Genomic DNA, 19,011 nt, shown 5'->3' with positions numbered 1-19,011 from the left:
GCCTCAAGCAAAACGTGTAAGAATCTAGATTTCCTGAGGATATCTTACTGCCTTTCTGATTTACCCTCTTGGGTCCAATTTTTTAAAAAAAAGATGTTCAAGGAGTTCCTTATGGCTTAGTTCTGAAATGTCGTCAGTTCTCCTTAAAATTCTTGAATTTAAAGGCTCTGCAGATGTTAGTCTGTCTTAGGCCTCAGGTTTGTTGTCCATATTTAAGAAGTGTAACTGAACAGTCTGAGTCATTTGTGTGTTTCATTCCAGTTTGAGTGGTTACCTTGATGACCTTTTATCAAACTGGAAAAAAATCCCCTCATGTACAGACATCTGTATTTGTTTGACTTCCTCACAAAGTTTTTGAAAATGCTGAGATTTCTAGGAATATATTCAATTTCTCAGTATCAGAATAGAAAGGTGTTGGGTTTCCTAGGTCAGATACCTCAGACAAATACATGGTAATAATTGTATTAATTAATTAATTTCTCTACTTTTATCACGTCTTTAAGTAAGTTGGGATGCTAGATCATCACTTACACATAATCTTTTACATGCTATCGGCTAGTTTTTCTAATTTTGCTGTAATTTTTATGGTATTCTGGGATTGTAACAAATATATTTGGTAGAAGAGATAGCAGGATGCTGCAGTCTTGTCCTTATGCCATAAGGATATTGGATATTTTAATAATAGATACAGAAATCCTGTATTTACATGTGTATTAACTGCATGTGTATGTGATTAGTGTAACATCACTTTTCTTTCTTCTCTTTTTCTAAACCCTATGTTATTAAATTATTTTGCATGTAACAATATGTAATACTGATTTTTATTCTAGAACCTCATACCATGATTCTGTAATGGGAAATAAGTATGCAGCTAATAGAAAAAGCACTGGACAGATAAATCTAAGCACAAGTCCCATTAATAGTGGCAGTTGTTTGGGATACTACAGCAATACAAGGAGTAATTCCTTGAGACTGAATTTAATGAGTGAGCGGAGAGGCGACCGGCGACGGAGCAACACACTGGATATAATGGATGGAAGGATAAATCATGGTGGAAGTTTGGCCAGGACTAGAAGCCTCTCCTCCCTGAGAGAGGGAGGGATGTACGATGTGCAGCCCACTACTGACCCTGTCAACATGATGGCCACCATATTTTGGATTGCAGCTTCGTTGCTGGAGTCAGATTATGAGTATGAATACCTTCTGGCTCTCAAGCTACTCAACAAGCTTCTTATTCACATGCCTCTGGATAAATCAGAGAGTCGGGAAAAGATAGAAAAGGTGCAGAATAAACTGAAATGGAATAACTTTCCAGGCCTTCAGCAGCTTTTCCTGAAAGGGTTTACTTCAGCCTCTACGCAAGAAATGACAGTTCATCTCCTTAGTAAACTCATCACAATTTCCCGGCATGCTTTGGTGGATCCTTCTCAGTTAGCAGGTATCTTTAGTAAATATGTAATAAAAATATATTTTTTCATCAAATTAAGTGGAGTCAAAATCAGTAGTGATTATGCATTTGCCTTGAAGAAACACTTCAGTTAAATGTTTTCTGCAGTTGTCTATATTGCACTGCTACATAGTAGGAATACATTACAGACTATGATTATCTGACAAGCAAGCTTGCAGGTAGACTTTATGCACTGACTGTTGTTTGCAAGTGAGTTTTAAGAGCTGTGTATTTTTTGTCATGATCTTGTGCTAACTAGCTCAATTAGCACTATTTACACCTTTTTAGAAACAATGTGACTATAGTGCCTGAAATTATCCAGTTTCATGGTAGTTTTGCTTAATTGGTCCAGTGATGAGTTTATTTTTATCATGCATTTTTATACCTAACACAGACACATTTATATACATTGTTCATACATACATACTTAGGTACATCTATGTGTATATATAATTTATATATCTGTGTGAATGTATGTGTCAGGCTGTAAGAGTTTTAAATACTGCATGACTCCGCTTTTAAGTCATCTTAAAAACCGTAAGGGCTCATATAACTCTGTTTATTTATGTGTTTAGGATTTCCTCTAAATATCTTGTGCCTACTTCCTCATCTGATACAACATTTTGATAACCCAACTCAGTTTTGTAAAGAAACAGCTGACAGGATAGCAAAGGTATGTAACATGATGCTTGGAGAAGTATCCAGGAGGATATATATAGCAGCATTGGTTATGTATTTTTTGGGGTCCCTTATGATTCTAATAGTAATATACACATAACTGCAAGAGGTCATATTTAAAGATGTGATCCAGTCCTAATTTGTGTAGCTGGGCCTCATATCAACCCCTGAGTTTCTGTTTATCAATGAAAAAACACATTTAGCTTATTCTGTAAAATTTAGATTTCGAGAATAAATTTTCTTACTAATGATATCAGTTACTTTTTCTTACTTGTCTGATTTTTCCATTTGTAATTTTGAGTGTAAACCTAATCACATTTTAAGCGTGCTTCCTAATTTTCTTATAACAAGGAACCGGTTCTTACCTTTCAGACTGGTAGACAGGGAAGAAAAGGTTGTATGTGCTTTCTATTACTTGTACACATGGAAACACACCCCGAAATATTTCTGAACTGTAGTGGCTGTTAAAGCAGTACATGGTGCACACCAGCTGTTGTCAGCCAAGATGGTGTTGCAGTGGCTTGACAGAATCTTTATTTTGAGGAAGAATGTGGAAAGGGACATAGGAAAGAGCTGTCTGGCATAGGAGATGCAGTCATACACCTGTGGCTGCCCAGGCTGTGACACGTGAACCACTAAGCTGTGCCCAGGATGACTCAAAGTGTAGGTGCCTGATGCGAGTCCAGAAATTACTGCTGCCCTTCAGTAAGTGCATTATTAGAGCGAGAGATATTGGTTGATCATACCAAATGTATGATAAGTAGATAAACTTGAAACATGAATGCCACAGTGCCAAAATTCAACAGAAACTGTAGGTCATGCATATGTGATTAGTTTGATTTCAGTTATTAGAAAATAACTGAAGTGAAATCTTGGAAATGAAATCTTGGAGTGAAATCTGGGAGAAGTGCATAATGACTCATGAATGCTTGGATTTAAAAATATAATTTCTACTATAATTAAATGTGGTTTTGCTTTTCAGGTTTGTGCAGAGGAGAAGTCACCAACTCTTGCCAATCTGGCTCATATGATGAGTTTATACAGTACACACAGTTATTCCAGAGACTGTTCTAACTGGATTAATGTAGTGTGTAGATATTTGCATGACTCTTTCTCAGATGCCACATTTAACCTCATAACTTATCTTGCAGAGGTAAATTTTTACTAAAAGTATCTCATGTTGACAATTCATTGCCAATTCCTAATTTCTCATGGTTCTGAATATCGAGGCGAATAAAGCACATCTTCCGTAACAGGAAAATATTACTAAAATGTTCTAGGATGTAGAAAAGGGATGACTACTGCCATTTTAGAGTGCAGTAATTTATATACCTTAAAATGATAATCCCTCTAATGAAAGATCTCCTTTTGTGAGAGGAGTGTTTGGCAGTAGATGTTTGTATTTTGTACTACATGAATATACACTGTCTTGGCTTCAGCAAAATAGCTCAGTGCAAACTTTAAGAGACTTTCTTTAGTCAGGTACATATGTCTTTATGACAACTTTAAAAATAATTGCAACATTCAGTTGTAAGTAGTACACAATATATAAAAAGATAATTTAAATTATAGAAATCCATATATCATTCTGTCAGCCATTCATATAGGAAAGCTGTTGAGTACCTTGTGTGAAAAGCTTGTAGAGCTTGTCCTTGAAGTGTATCACTTAAAACTGATTGAGATTTTTTTTTAATTTGTTCATTCTTACGAATGACTTTATATGTACCTACTTTGTTGGTAAAACTGCGTTTACCAACCTTGTTTAAGGTGTAGCTGTAATTGTTTTTTATACAGTTTTAAGATTTTGTATTAGTATGAATGCTTTTATGTAACAAAAAGCGTTTTGCTATTAGATGCTTTAGGTCTGTGCTAAAAACATGTCAAAATTCAAGGGCAAAAATGAATCAGGACAAAAGCCATTGTGCTGTTGCATTACTGGGGTTTTTTGTGCTAAAACAAAAGTTTGAAAAACAGTAAGTGGTACATTTAAATTTTGTGATGGGGACAATAAATATGTGTGTAAGTTAGCTGTATTTAAATGTTGGCTTTTACTTTTTGCTACAATTTAAGGCCCTAATTAAATTTTGTATTTTAAAAACCTTTTTTTAGCTGTTAGAGAAAGGCTTATCCAGTATGCAACAGTCCTTGCTGCAGATCATTTACAGCCTTCTGAGTCATATTGACCTATCCACAGCACCAGTAAAGCAGTTTAATTTGGAAATCATAAAAGTTATTGGTAAATATGTTCAGGTAGGTACTCTGAAAAACTGTAAAAGCCTGTCTGCTTATTATCAAAATGGTACCAAAATTACACTTGAATTTTGGGGGGAATTTATTTCAGATATAAAAATTGTTGTTTGAAGTCAGATTCCATAGGGTTTGGGTTTTTTTCCTATGTACTTAATTCACTAGATGCTTGTGTATTTGTCCAATGTGATTTGCCTCTGGTGGAACAAGTAATCTGGGTGAATGTGCATCTTTTTACAGATGTAAGCAACTCGTCATATGTAGTTAAAGAAGATGATCCTTCAGCTATTAAAATACAAGGAAATGTTTATTGCTAAGCTGCACAAATGTATTATTTTTGTGTATATGTTTTAAAAAGAAAATTTTATGGTTAAATGTGGATTTAAATCACTCTCAGTAATATATCCATGAGGAACTTTAAAGTGCACCTTAACAAAATTGAGTACATTTTTTATTAAAGAAGGTCCCCAAAAGATGAACCATAGTGTTTTGCCCACGGTAATTTAAGCCTTTGTATTTGAAACACAAATTCACTGAAAATCTATTTCACAGTAGAAAGTCTAGCATCTTGCTGAAAGATTTTATGGAAATGCCTGGAGCATAAACCATTTCAGTGCACAACATTCTCTTCATTTTTTTCTTCTGAATTCCATTATTGCTGAATGTATTTCAGTCAAATGGTTTAATCATAATTACCAGGAAAAGTCATGTTCCCTGGCTGTTTTGTTATTGATGGATATATACTTTAGATATTGTGCTCCTATCAGAGTGCATTAGGCAAAATGGAATGATTAGCATTAGCTACAGTTTTTATGGCCTGGCGGCATCTTGCTTCACCTCTAACCTCTCTCTGAGCTTTGTATGCAAGCCCTTACTACCATGGAATGTAATCTTAATTAGATGTAAACTATTAAAAGATGGTACTAGCGAAAAATATTCCAGAAAAGTCTTAACATATTTTTGATAAAATAAAATATGTTACTGTAAATGACAAAAGAAAAGATCATAAATTATCATGTCTTGTTTAAGTGTGCTTCTACTAAGCTTTGGGTTTTTTCAGTCCTCTGCAATCACAACAGCTGTAAATAAATTTAAGTTGCTACAGGATAGTTCCAGTTTGAGACTCCTTTTTTTTATGTTTATGATGCACAGAAATTCAGGAGATTATTGAAGGACTCCCATTATCTACAAAGAAGCATAAAGCATATACTACTTAGAGCATTGAAAGGGGTGTTTATTTTTTTAATGCAATAAAAAAAATATTTTAACAAACATAGCCTCCTAATTTAAAAAAAAAAAAAAGGCAGACATCATGCTGATTTCAAAAATTGGAAGATTTAAGTTTCAGGCAGAATCCTTGCATTTCCAGGAGTAAATCTTTGCATAAAGCTGCTTTTATTTTATGTCTCTTCTTCTGATTCTCTCCATAGTGTGTGTAATTGAAACGACTGAATTATTTACGTTGCCTTAATCATCTTTTTAAGGAATGTGCACTTAACTCAGGCTCTGCCTCTTATATTCTCACACTTTTTCCATAGCTTTTTTTAAGCACTCCATTGGTTTGATACTAAAAACTTTGTAAATGTTTTCACTTCTTCGTTAAAATCTTTTGTATTTCCTCATGCTTTTTAAGCACATAATAGTTTTGCTTGTTTCAAATTCCATTTACTCTGCCCATAACTGTAAAACAATTAAAGATGCCAAGAGGTGGAATAGTTAGTTTGAATACTATCAGTTACTGTAGTTAAGCGATAGTTAAATACTCTCAGTTTCAGTCTTCTGGGTCACAAAGGGCAGATGCTTCAGACAATGGTAAAAAACAGTATAACTACTGGGAAGGAGGGACATAGACCAGAGTCTGGTGTGGCTGGCCCAGTGACCTGGAGCCCTTGAGCCTGCGTGGATGGACCTGGCCACCCACCATGGCATGGCCTGATATCTTGCCGCTGCTTTCCTGGCACTTCAAGGTCCAAAGCTTCCTACCTGTGCTAGCCCCTTCAGCCATGTGTAAAAGATCAGAGGTTTTGGTTTGGGGATTCTTGCAAAATGCATAAAAATTGCTGTCTTGGTTGAAGGGATTGTTGTGTGATTTTTGTATGTTCTCTTTAGAGTCCATATTGGAAGGAAGCCCTTAATATTTTGAAACTGGTGGTGTCTCGGTCAGCAAGCCTTGTTGTGCCTAATGATATTCCAAAGTCTTATGGAGGTGACATAGGTTCTCCTGAAATCTCTTTCACGAAAATTTTTAATAATGTCTCCAAGGAGCTACCTGGGAAGACCTTAGATTTTCATTTTGATATATCAGAGGTAATTATTATATTTAAATGACAATGCACTAATGACTTGCTGTTGCAAACTCAGATGTTATTTTCTACATTTATATGTTTGTAAATAAGTACAATTGTTAAGAATGGCAGAGATTGAAGTTTTACGCACTCGTAAATAAGAGTCATACTGGAAGATAAATTTCGAATTCTTTTATGTTGTGTATTTTCCTTTTCCCCCTTTTGAATGTCTGGAGAGTTAATTACTTAGAGTCAGTAAGATTATTCTCAAGAGTATCTCAGCTGTGTCGGAGAGCAGACAATACAGCTGGCTGCTGCTTGCAGCTGAACATACCAGGCTTTCAACAAATGAAAGGTTGTGTATTCAAGGGCTGAGAGGATTAAAACCCTGCACTGCAGTTTTAGCATGACTTTGGAAGGGGGAGGAAATTTAGAGGAGGGGATAGGATACAAAATACAGGAAATTCAAGGTAAGAGGGATACAACTGGAGAAACACCTCCTGTAGTTAAAAATACCGCCCATACCACCAATGATACTCGTTCTACATCTGGAAAGGGGAGCATAGGCAAGTGACTGCTGTGTAATGTAGAGATGTGAAAATTGTAGAAACCTTAGAAGTGATCAGAAGTAAGAGCTCCTGGTTGAAGCTAACCCTAGATAATGATTGGAGATATAGATGCCTTAGGAACATTACTTAAATTGCTAAGTACATTCACTACTGAAGTTTCAGGGCATGTGGATAATTGAGAGGCAAGATGAATTCCCATGGAGTTCATTGGATTAGCATTTGCTGTCAAAAGGGTTGCATTTGATCCTTGTTTTTTCAGAAGCGTGTGTGTGTTTGTGAAGTTGCTGGTCTGTGAAAACAGTTTATTCATGTCAGGGAATGATTCTGCAGAGAAGCTTTGCAGCTTTTAAAACAGTTGGTTTTAAAATGTGTTTAAAAATATAATTGGACTGTCAGCATAAAATGTGCCTAATTCAAAACCACACAAGTGGGTAGAATGGCAGCTTGCTGCATAGGGTACAAGTACTCAGCTTTGTATTTCCCAGTGTACCAAGGCTCAGTGGATTAGACATGGGCTTTACAGAATGCTTACAGACAAGCCCTCCTACGTTTCGTATGATGAATTCTGAAGTCAAATATGTAGTCTTTACTATTATAGATTTGAATTTTAAGAAAGTGTTTGTTGTCTTTGCTAGACACCAATTATTGGGAATAAATATGGTGATCAACACAGTGCAGCTGGTAGAAATGGGAAGCCAAAAGTCATTGCTGTGACCCGGAGTACTTCTTCAACTTCATCAGGCTCCAATTCAAATGCACTGGTTCCTGTCAGCTGGAAGAGACCACAGCCATCTCAGGTACATTGTGCCTCAAACACTTTATACATGTATTAGAGACAGTGTTTCTGAATGTAGAAAAAAAAATGTATTGAAGTGTAATTTGAAGTCTGTATTATGTCTTAGCGAAACAGTAAATTAATATAGCTAAAGCTGTAATATAACTAAAAGCTGATACTGGTGAAAAGTAAAAAAATTTAAGATTCTTTTTAGAGGATGTCAATATGCAATATGACTAGTTAAAAATTTATATTTTTACCTGGACCTTCAGCAGCTGCCATGCTATGTGATTTTCTTTGGTACATTTTTCAGAGAAGGACGAGGGAGAAGCTAATGAATGTGCTTTCTCTGTGTGGTCCGGATTCTGGTCTTCCCAAGAATCCTTCGGTAAGTGGTGATGGTGGTTTGTTTTGGTTTCTGAACTCAACTAGCAGAATGCCATTGCATTTTTAGGTGTTGGTGGAGTTATGAGCAGTGGATTTGGACAAGCTAGTTTTGGTTCGGCAGTTCACAAATCCAGTCGAAGCATTAAAAAGAAGAATCAGAAGTAGTGGATTACTGTTATTCCTCAAGGACTCCAGTGGGCATGGTTGTCTCAGCTAGAAAAGAGAATTGAACTAGGTCTCCCCTGTTCTGACTAAATCTCTATCTAGTCCATAATAGATGCTTTTGAGAGAAGGGGTAGCCGTAGCTGAGGACTGCAAGGGTGTTGATGCTGTATTGAAAATATCCTAGAATCCATTGAAAATAACCAGTGGATCATATACCTTGAAACTAACATGGTTATTTATAGGAACGAAAGTCGTAACTGTTGAGTAAAAATAGGTTGATGGTTTTACTTCTGTGTAAAGAACCCTGCTGGCATACTACACTTGATGGTGGTGATGATTTTGACAGCTTTTAAAATAAAGTGAGTAGCCTACCTTGGTTATCATCTAGAACATTTTTTTTGTTGTTGTTGCGTAGAAGTTCTTAGCTAGGGAAAAATATTGGTGGGAGAAGGATCCTTTTAATCTAGTGGAGGAAGTTAAAATAAATAAAAGGAGATGCCTGAAAGCTGAAATTGAAGAGATTTAAAAGCATTGCACAGAAATAAACAGAATATTGTCATTTGTGAAGGTTATCATCACAGTAGGCCAGTACTGGATCCCTTTTAAAGGTGTACAGTCCTTCCACAAAAATTCGTAGGTGAAAACAATATGGTCTGTGTCATGTGGATGGTTATTATGATGGATTTTTTGATTCTTAAATTTGACTGATGTTGTGGTTATGAAAATGAAGTTTGGATGATATATTTTTCTCTCAACTTATACCTTTGTAACTCTTAGTTACATTAAGGAGAGAATGATACCACTAATTTAAAGGTGTAGTTTAAAATCAACTAGTCTTGAAGCAAAGTATTATCAGTATAGGGGTATTCACATTGAATGCCACTAATTCCATTAAATGGCAGGAAGCTGGATAGCTGACTTTTGGAGTTACAGAAATTGGAGGTTTTTACTTCTATTTTTACCTATATTTGCAGGTTGTGTTTTCTTCTAATGAAGACTTGGAAGTTGGAGATCAACAAACTAGTCTAATTTCAGCAACAGAAGAAGTGATTCAAGAGGAGGAAGTGGCTGTAGAAGACAATACCAGTGAACAACAGTTTGGAGTTTTTAAAGACTTTGACTTTTTAGATGTTGAATTGGAAGATGCAGAGGTGAGACCTTGGGGTTTCTTCTGTGTATTTCCATTTGAGAACATGTTAAAAATAAGGTTGTGTTGGTGCAATCCTAAGGAATTGGCAGCTCTGCTAACTAATCCAATTCAAAAGAATTTATGATGTGATGGAGCTTAGATTAAGAAACCTGGGCCAAAAACTTTGCAGGGTTAAGTTATTGCAAATTGTTAGCTGGTTTTGGAGGGAAGAGTTGAGATTTTTTGGGGGGGATTTAAGTGACTTTATCTGAAAGTGAAGTGATATGACAATGTAAGCCAACGTCAGCATGAACACCTGGGTACCATGCAGGAGAAAACTTAATTATGGAACAGTGTGTTAAGAAAATGGCATAATCATTGTTTCTGATATGTTTCTGGATTTTGAAAACTTCATGAAAGTCTTTCAAAGTAACACACCATATGATACACTATCTCATTAAATACTTGCTCTCTATAATTGCTTGCATTGGCTTTTACATTATATCTGGTCTATTGCAGTTCTTATATTTCCTCCATTTCTCTTTCTGTCAAAAAGAGAGAGGAGGTAAACAAAATTAAGTATTGAGAAATAGTAAAGATTCTGTTAACAACTTTTACTTGTTTTGGATAAATAAAAGGCTTCAAAATTTGCTGAAGCTTAAAAGTATGACTGTAAAAGGACTGGGGAGGAAAAAGTCAAATGTTTTTGTAGTTTCTTGCAGTGGTTTTGTTACAGTCTATACAAAATATGGAATTAGCAATGGAGATCCTTGCTGGTCATGAGCCACAAGCTGCTAAGAATATCTGCCTATCTAAACACTGATTGTTCTCCTCTTGATTTATCTAGACCTTTTTACAGGGTTTCCCCATAATTCTTTAGTTTTATCTCCCTTCCTCCTGCTACCTGTGTATTGCTTCACTTCAGCCAGTATTTGCACCTTCTAGGAGAAGTACAGGCTCATTATGGTCTATTGCATAGATGTAACCACACACTATAGAGACACCATTTCCTGTATTGAATGCAAGTAATCAAGCAGTTCAGAATTCAGGCTTAGTAGTATTAAAACGTTAACACTAGACAGCACTTTGCAGATAGGATGACAAAAGTTGAAAACTTTGCCAGACAAAGTTAACCTTTAACTTCATTGTCTGTGTTACTTTAATAGTAGATAATAAATAAGAAAATGCAGTTTCTTTTTTATTGCTTGCCTGGACGCAACATGTAGTTCTGTACTAGAGAAAAAAAATTAAGAGCACAGGTAGTAAGAATTCAGGATGTTACATATATATATATATATGTATGAAAGCTCTGGCTTATTTTTTCACCAGAAATATAGAATGTTCTTTATTGCTAATAATTAAATGTCAACAGTATGAAGTGGGGCTTTTACATTAAATTCTGAGTAATATTCAGATTAAATTTAAGTGTTTCAGCCCACAGTAGTGATACTTTGTTGTGCTTGAAATTCTTTTGCTTTGCCATAACTTTTCATCTTCTTTTAAGCAAAAGAAATCACTAAGAGAGATTAAAAAATGTTTAGTTTGTGTTGCATATTTAATGCATCGTGGTGATTTCTTAAGCCACAACAAGAAATACTCTCTTAAGGCAGTTTTGGAGCCATGTTTGGGGCTAGATGTGGTGTTTTAGTAACTGTAGATGTGGTGAAGTGAACTTCACCAGGTTTTTGATATTACTTAGCTGAATTGTTGAAGGCTGATGAAGTGCTTGAGAAAATCAATCATTATTGTACTTGTGAATTAAAATAACAGTGTTTTTAAGATCTGGTGTCACTTAGTATGATGGATATTTGAAACCCAAATAGCTCAGCTTGAAAATGCACAAAAAGAATGGATCCAGCTATTGATATTCAGGGTGCACTTCATAAAACTGACACGAAGTACCTCGTAAAACAATGACAACATCATCTTTTCTACACCCTGTATATAATTATTGTTGATAGTGTTTTGTCAGTTGGATGTGGTCAGTATAGATTCATGTGTGTTAGTTAAAGAATTTCATCAATGTTTGTTGAAACAGTTGCTTTATGTGTTATGCTAGAGAAAATGTATCATGAGCATGCTGATTTTAGTGTTTTGTCCTCAGTTTGGGTTTTTTTTATCTCATTAGAAAGACATTCTTTTAAATACTAGCTTTTTGACTAAAGCTTTCTTTCAGAGCTTGAATCAGTCTTTTACTGTTGGCAAATCCTATGTAATAAAATATTTTTCCCTGGTTCTAGAGTATCTTTAAGTGTTTGTCCTCGTTCTTTCTAATTATATGTGTTTTCCTTTTTGCTAACCAGGAGCTGCAGGTAAGTTGCAGCCTGGTGCCCTGGCTTGTTCATCTGTTGTTGTCTGTGATGTGTTTGTACTTTCTAGTCAGATTATAAAATCAATACTGATATAGTTCTAGATTACATATTGAGTTACTTTCCAAGAAGATATTCAAAAGACTTCTACTTCATTTGCCATTTATTTTATTTACAAGCGTTTAACAAGGTACTTGAATTTTTAATAAAACTAAAGGGCTGATTGAAACTCTGTTCATGACGCGTTCAGTACTCGTGTTTTCTCTGTCGCATTTGTGTATTAATTTAATTACGTTGAAATTTGTACATACCATATGTGTGCAAATTTTTTTGTTACAGGGTGAAAGCATGGACAACTTCAACTGGGGCGTTCGCAGGCGCTCTCTTGACAGTATTGACAAAGGAGACACACCGTCCCTTCAGGAGTGTCAGTACTCTGGTAGCACACCCAGCTTGAACTTGACCAACCAGGAGGATACTGATGAGTCTTCAGAAGAAGAAGCAGCACTGACTGCAAGTCAGATACTGTCTCGTTCACAGATGGTAAGTTATTTTTCTGTGAAAGAAATCTGAGAACTTAAGCTTTCCCTAGCACATTTAATGGATAAATGTGGCTCACACTTTCAGCCTAAGTGACATACTAAAGAACTAAATTAGTGTGGCTAAGCTTCTTTTTCATAACATCCTCAATGAAGGAAAAAATTTGCTTTACCACATTGGTGGTACACAACAGATTTATAATCTTAGTACAATATTAATTTTTTTATTGTCTTTACTATATTTGTTTAAATGTAAGCACAAAATTTCATGTGTTTTATATAAAGTGTGTTTCTTTGTGGATTTCTAGCTCAAACCCCCCCCCCCAAATGCTAAATAAGATCAAGAATATTAAGTGATCACATGGGGGTCACATGGTCACGTGTTTAAGCACAGAAATTGCTAATTTAATTATGGATTTTGAAGTCTGTGTACATATCACTTAGGAAAATCAAGAATGCTGGCCACTCAGAAGTCTCTCTGCATTACATAAATGAAATTAAGAAAAAGTTGACTTCATAGGGAGCAGCTTGATGAGTATGTTGCTTTTCAGACTTTAGGCAAAGCTTGTATTAATGTTGCTCCCAACAAAGAGCTCTACTTTTCAATTGTTTCAGTCTAGCAAAAAAACTTTTAAAACAAGAAAGGAAAATAATTTTCCTTACAGGAAACGCTTCTTTTCAAAGTGAAATGTTTCAGAAATGCATGTGATGCTTGTAATAATTCTAGTGTAAAGCCGTGAAATTCATAATATGTAAATAAGTTCAAATAGCTAACAATACTGAAACAGCCTGGTTCAAAACTGATGTATTTTTTACCTGCAGTTTGTGTTTCCTGTGAAGAATTTTGTTTCTTTCTTTTCTGTCTTAGTTAATCAGTGATTCTGCCATAGATGAAACAGTGTCAGATCATGCTGGTTTATCACTTCAGTCTCAAGATTCCACTAGCAGTGTGGGAACAGAAGAGGTGCTTCAAATCAGAACTGAGACCCCAAGTTTGGAGGCTTCTTCTCTAGATAACTCTAGCAACCAGCTGCCTGAGGTGGGGAGAAATGTGGGCTGGTGCATGGCTGATTTGGGCTCCTTCTAGTTTTAGTAGCAACTGTGGCTTTCTTTTCAACTGAATTTTCATCTGTTACACTGATTAGTTGATTTGCTTTAATATTTCTAACCTGTTGGCATGTTCTTAGAAAATGCTCCCTCAGCGTGGAGGCTACTTGGATGGACTGAGGGAATTTACCACAGGTTAAAAATATTCTTGAAGGGCTGATTGTGATAATTTCATGGTGCAGAATGAAACAGGCTAATTCAAAATGCTTTTACCTTGATATGGTTGAAATCCTTCTTGAGCGACATTTTCTTTCAAATACTTTTTTATTTCACTCCCCCTGCCCTCCCCCTTTTTGTTTTTTGCTTTCTTTGGGTTGTGATTGGTGCTATATGGGAATAAAACCTCAGGCCAGCTGTGTTGGCAGTTGGTCCCATTAAATAATCCTTTAGAAAGGACTACAGATGCTTGCTAGTGGTGTACTTTTTTGGAAAGGCCCATGTGGACTGAGACAGATTTCAAGCTAATGGCCGCCTGCAAATCTGTGAGTACTTCAGTTTATTGTGTTTTAAAACTTCTGAATAATCTGAAATTTTAAAAGACACCCCTAATTTAAAACAAACTCTCATCTGCTACAATTTTTCTTGAAGTGGCTTGGTTTAGGTGGACTTTTTATCCCTTGAGTTAAAATTATTTATGCTACTGGCAATCTTTTTTTTTTTTTTCATAATGTTAGCTAATCCCATCTTAACTATATATAAATGCAGTTTTATTGATTATTCCAGAAAATTAAGCCATCCCTACGTGTATTTGACTAACCAGTGAGTGCACTCTACACTTAAGAATGAGTCTTCAGCCAGCCTGGTTTAAACAGTCTGCTGACTAGTTCAAGTGACTGGGCTAGTTTAAGTTTCTAAAGGCTCTAGTTCACCTGTTTCCTCCTAGAAAAACCACTCTACTAACAGGCAGACCACAGATGTAGCTAATATTTAATGAAGAAAACTGTAAGAACAAAAGAATACAATAAAGGGAGAGTGGCTGATTTCCTGTGATAAAATCCACACCTTTTAAAGATGCAATATTGTGATGTTCATAAAGTGCTTTTCCTCACATTTTTTCATATTTACCATTATGCCTATCTATGTGCTTTTTAAAAAAAGTGTTTCATTGCACTGCTGTTGATAAATTGTCTCAGCTGTTGCAGAATACCAGTGCTTAGGTTGTCAAACAAATTGTTGTTACTTCATATGCTCATCTACAACACGCATTTTGATCCAATAGAATTTTGTTTGAGGAAGAACACAAACTGGATGAACTTTTTCCACACAGGATAGATGTTTTATGTTAAGATTTCAGAAGCAAGAAATGATATAGAAGCTGGAATTTTACAGAATGAAATTCACCACAATAAAACTTTGGTCTTCTCCATGGTTTACTTGTGGTAAATCCTCAGCTGTAACTAATTTTTACATTTTCATAGTTCTTTCTGAGACTGCCCTTAGAATTCATTGTTATTCTGCAGCTCCCTTTATAAAATCACTATGCTGCTATAATCCAGGTGAGAATATTTACAAAAAAGCACCATTGTCATGAAAAAATATTGAAAACATTTAAATTGGGCTGTAAAATAATTCCATGACTAGGCAGCATTCAGAACAAATTTCTGTATTTAAAAAAAATACTACAAGTGCATACAAATGCGTTCACTAGATGTGATGTTTTCCAGGTTTATTTTGTGCTTGTTAGAATATGGGATTTGAACAAATATACAGGTTTCTTCAAGCACAATTCAAACACTCAAAGTTATTACAATACAATACTTAGCTATCTAGTTGGATTTTGTTGCTAAAAAAGTTAGCTGGCTTTATGCCTCTTACCAGAATGAGCTTGAAAATGTGCACACTATTGACTCATTTTGAAATATTTCTGAAGCCAGGAAAACTGATTTTGTTCTGAATACTTATACTGTACAACTTGTAGCATAGGGCAGTTGTTTTTTTCTGTGCTCCTGTACTTTATATATAAAACTCTTCCAGCAAAAGCATTTCTTTGTATGCCAACTGTCAGTTATCAAAATGTTTTTAATATAAATATTTATCAAAATTTATCTAAGACAATATGGGAAAAGTTGAAGCCATTATTCATAAGCAAGAGCATGCTGGTTAGATGAGTTGAGTAGTTGAGTTCCTTGTTTGTCCCACAGGATGCTATATTTAAATTAATAGTTTACTTAAATGTATTTGGCTGATTCCTAGAAAATGCAAAAAGACATTTCACATTCCAGTTAAGAATTTACAGTCTATCTGAGAAGAATAATTTTGTTCAATAAATTTTACAAGCTTATGTATATGAAAGTTTCTGACTAAAATGATTCTCTATTTTACTCACTCTCACTGTAGATTTTTGAGGGAGTGGTTTACTAGAAGTAATTTTCCCAAGGTTCTGTGGCATTGGTAACTATGTAACTATATAAGTCACCTTTTTAAGATACTTAAGGAATATTCATACTGGTAGTCATGTCCAATGATACACAGAAAATTAAATCAGGAGTCGTGGCACTATGAAGACTTAAATTGGGCAGTAAATTTATTAATAATTTCATATTTTCAAAAAGCATATCTCTCATATGTACATTTACTAGTCATGATCAGTGCAACTCTGTATCCTATGTTAACATCTGTAACAGAAATGGACCATTGGTTCCATCCAAATTATTTTGTTGAGGTAAAAATGTCCTGCATTCCCATGTGCCTCAGCTGCTTGTAGGACAAAACGACTCTTCTATGAAAAAAATTTCCAGATATTACTTTAACAAAAGAGGCATTAGAAGTGAAGTCACTAGCTGTGTCAAATGGCAGCGGTGTCACACTGAGGAGTACCATGGTCAAAGTGAGATTTGGTAAAGATCACTGTGAAAGAAAATTACATGGTTCTGTTTAAAGCTGAATTGTCTTTTCTAGTATGTGTACAGTTATTTAATCTGTCAGAGAATCTATCTCAACTGATGAAAGCCATGAAATGATGTGTATGGTTAGAGGATGTCCAAAGGTTCCTTGACCAGTTTTGAATATGCCAGTAGAGGAAGGCTAGGATACTAAGAATGAAAATATGTGATAATTTGTGCCTTTAGGAAATGGCAGATGTTATTTTTACTCCACAAGGAAATCCAATAAAAAGGTTTCAAGTTAATTCATCATGAATTAAGTGAATCTTAATTCGTCTGTTCAATATAGTGATGTTAATGAATATAATAATGCTAATGGAGGAAGGGAGAAAGGGTCATTCTAATACTACCTACCTCAGTTTAATTATCCTCCCTCTGTAATTGCTAGTTAACGAAAGCCTACATTTAGTGATTCAGGATAAAACCCTTAAAGATGCCCGTATTAGCAGTAATGGCAAAATAATAAAAATTGTGGAATATCCCTTTTCCACTGGTTATCTATTACACTGTTGGTAAGTAGTTATGTTGTTAAAACAGGTAGTGGAAAGGACAAGAAATGTTCTGGTACTCGCTGTAGACCCCAAAGGCAAGCATGAGGCAGTCATTTTGATCCTTACCTAGAAAAGTAAAATGTGGAAGTCTTGAGTTTGTTTGATCTCACTGAGTTTGAGGCTATTTGCATATTTTTCGGTCAGTATTCTGTAACAGGTTTAATTAAATGTTTTTGAGAAATTGTATTTGCTTTAAATAAGTCACATGCTAGGATATTAATGTTTACCAGAAGTTATAAACATTACAAATAGGCTGCCTGTCTTTGCCCAAGTAGAACTGTGTGAATGAGCCAAAGAGCTGAATAGTTAAAGTAAATATTTGTAAATAATCTTTTGTAACTGTTATTTTACCATTATAAAACCTGATAAGAATACATAGGCCCTGACAGTAATACTAATAAAAGGATGTGTGATTCACAGGAAGGCATTTCAGCAGTAAGGGATGAACAGGTTAGCACTGCTAGTGAAGACACTGGGTCATACCTACTACATGAGCCGCAAGACTGTCTGGTCTGTCACGAATCTCTGGAGTTGGAAGAGACCCCAGAACTGGTAGAGGCAGCAGCTCCTGGAAGCTATTCTGAATCTGTCTGTGAAGAGGATGTCACTCTGGCTTTGAAAGAGCTAGATGAGAGATGTGAAGAAGAAGAAGCTGACTTCTCTGGTTTGTCTAGGTAAGATTAATACTGGTTATAAGTAACAGAAATTACATTTTATCAGTGCATTAATCAAACAGGCTTTCCCATAGTGTGCAGATTTCCATTAATCCCATAATACAAGAATATCAAATGATGGTTTGCATATCTGAAGTAATGGCTGATCATTTTTGCCTGTTATAGCAACTAAACTCAATACTTTTTTCAGCAATTGTTTGTGGTACAAGGAAGACAGTTGTGCAGGAAAATACGAGAATTCTTGAATAAAAGAAATCTAGCACTTTTCTTCAACATCAGTAGGACAGAAATGTGAAAAAACAGCTGCAAATAGTGTAACAGAGAAAAGCTCTTGAACTGCTCTGAATTATAGCAGCACCCAAAGACATGAAAAAAGCAGGGAAAAAAGTTGGGGGTTTTTGTGTTTGGTTTTTTGTTTGTTTGTTTGTTTTATTATTCAAAACTCCTGTAGAAGTCAGGTCAGTTTGTCTTTGAATTTGCCCAGGGTTTATTTTCATTATTAAGGTTAATAAGTCTCTTACATGTTTTTAAGACATTTTAAAGTAAATGACATTTTTTTCATTTTAATATGGAGAGCAAAAATAACTACTGAGAGGAAAAGTTAAAGTTAGTCCTAGCTGGTTGAGTCATATTTAAAGTGAAACTCTTAAGTCCCCTGGAGGTAACAGTCTTAAGAAGGAAAGAAAAGGAACAAGAAACCCCAAACAAACAAATAAAACTAACCACAACAAACAAAAAAAATCCAAATTGTTCATAGGCTTGTTCATAGTTAAAATTTGTTCAGAAGTTTAAATTGAATAATACAGAGACTTGGTATATATAGGAACACAGACTTGACATCTGTTCTTTCAGAGAGATCTCTTAAGGAGGCTTTTTCAGAAAAGAACACAACAGGAGATATAAAAGAAGTGATTTGAGATGGTTTTATTGGGAGAGACAGAGAAACTGACTCTTGTGATCCCATAAGTGACCTCTACTGCACTATGCCTTGTGAGAATTCAAGGCTGGTACCAGTTAAGAGCAGTTTATTTCCTCATTTGCAACTGAAAAATCTCTCAAGGTTTTATTTTATTTACGCTAAGCAAGCAAATGAAAAACCTCATAGCTCTAGTCTAACAAGTGACAGAGGTGATTGATTATAGGGTTGGTACACTAGTTAGGAAATATCTGAAAATCTTTTTTGAAGCTTTGCTTACAGATGATAATCAAAAGGGTTTTGTCTTAGCTTTTGAGCTTGGTGCAAAATACAAATGTATCTAAAACTAGC

The 19,011-nt window shown here is 35.2% G+C and overlaps 1 protein-coding gene across 15 annotated transcripts in view; it reads left to right on the top strand.

Moving 5' to 3' along the window:
• The window catches only part of FRYL (FRY like transcription coactivator), a 170,046-nt gene that overhangs the window by 132,398 nt on the left and 18,637 nt on the right, over window positions 1-19,011 (top strand). For 9 of the 15 annotated variants that reach the window (XM_017744378.1, XM_017744377.1, XM_017744379.1 and 6 more), the window contains 12 exons: window positions 831-1,438; window positions 2,023-2,120; window positions 3,108-3,278; window positions 4,235-4,375; window positions 6,482-6,679; window positions 7,862-8,023; window positions 8,315-8,389; window positions 9,528-9,704; window positions 11,986-11,994; window positions 12,331-12,534; window positions 13,399-13,569; window positions 17,491-17,744. In XM_017744378.1, coding sequence (XP_017599867.1) covers window positions 831-1,438; window positions 2,023-2,120; window positions 3,108-3,278; window positions 4,235-4,375; window positions 6,482-6,679; window positions 7,862-8,023; window positions 8,315-8,389; window positions 9,528-9,704; window positions 11,986-11,994; window positions 12,331-12,534; window positions 13,399-13,569; window positions 17,491-17,744 — 2,268 coding nt within the window. The remainder of the gene's footprint in view (window positions 1-830; window positions 1,439-2,022; window positions 2,121-3,107; window positions 3,279-4,234; window positions 4,376-6,481; window positions 6,680-7,861; window positions 8,024-8,314; window positions 8,390-9,527; window positions 9,705-11,985; window positions 11,995-12,330; window positions 12,535-13,398; window positions 13,570-17,490; window positions 17,745-19,011) is intronic. The other 6 variants (XM_017744376.1, XM_008641413.2, XM_017744380.1 and 3 more) reach the window with 1 other exon arrangement.

The sequence above is a fragment of the Corvus brachyrhynchos genome, unplaced genomic scaffold (assembly GCF_000691975.1).
Source record: "Corvus brachyrhynchos isolate BGI_N302 unplaced genomic scaffold, ASM69197v1 scaffold17, whole genome shotgun sequence".
Taxonomy (NCBI): Eukaryota; Metazoa; Chordata; class Aves; order Passeriformes; family Corvidae; genus Corvus; species Corvus brachyrhynchos.
Note: the sequence above shows the minus strand (reverse complement) of the source record. Positions and strands in the feature narration are given on the sequence as shown.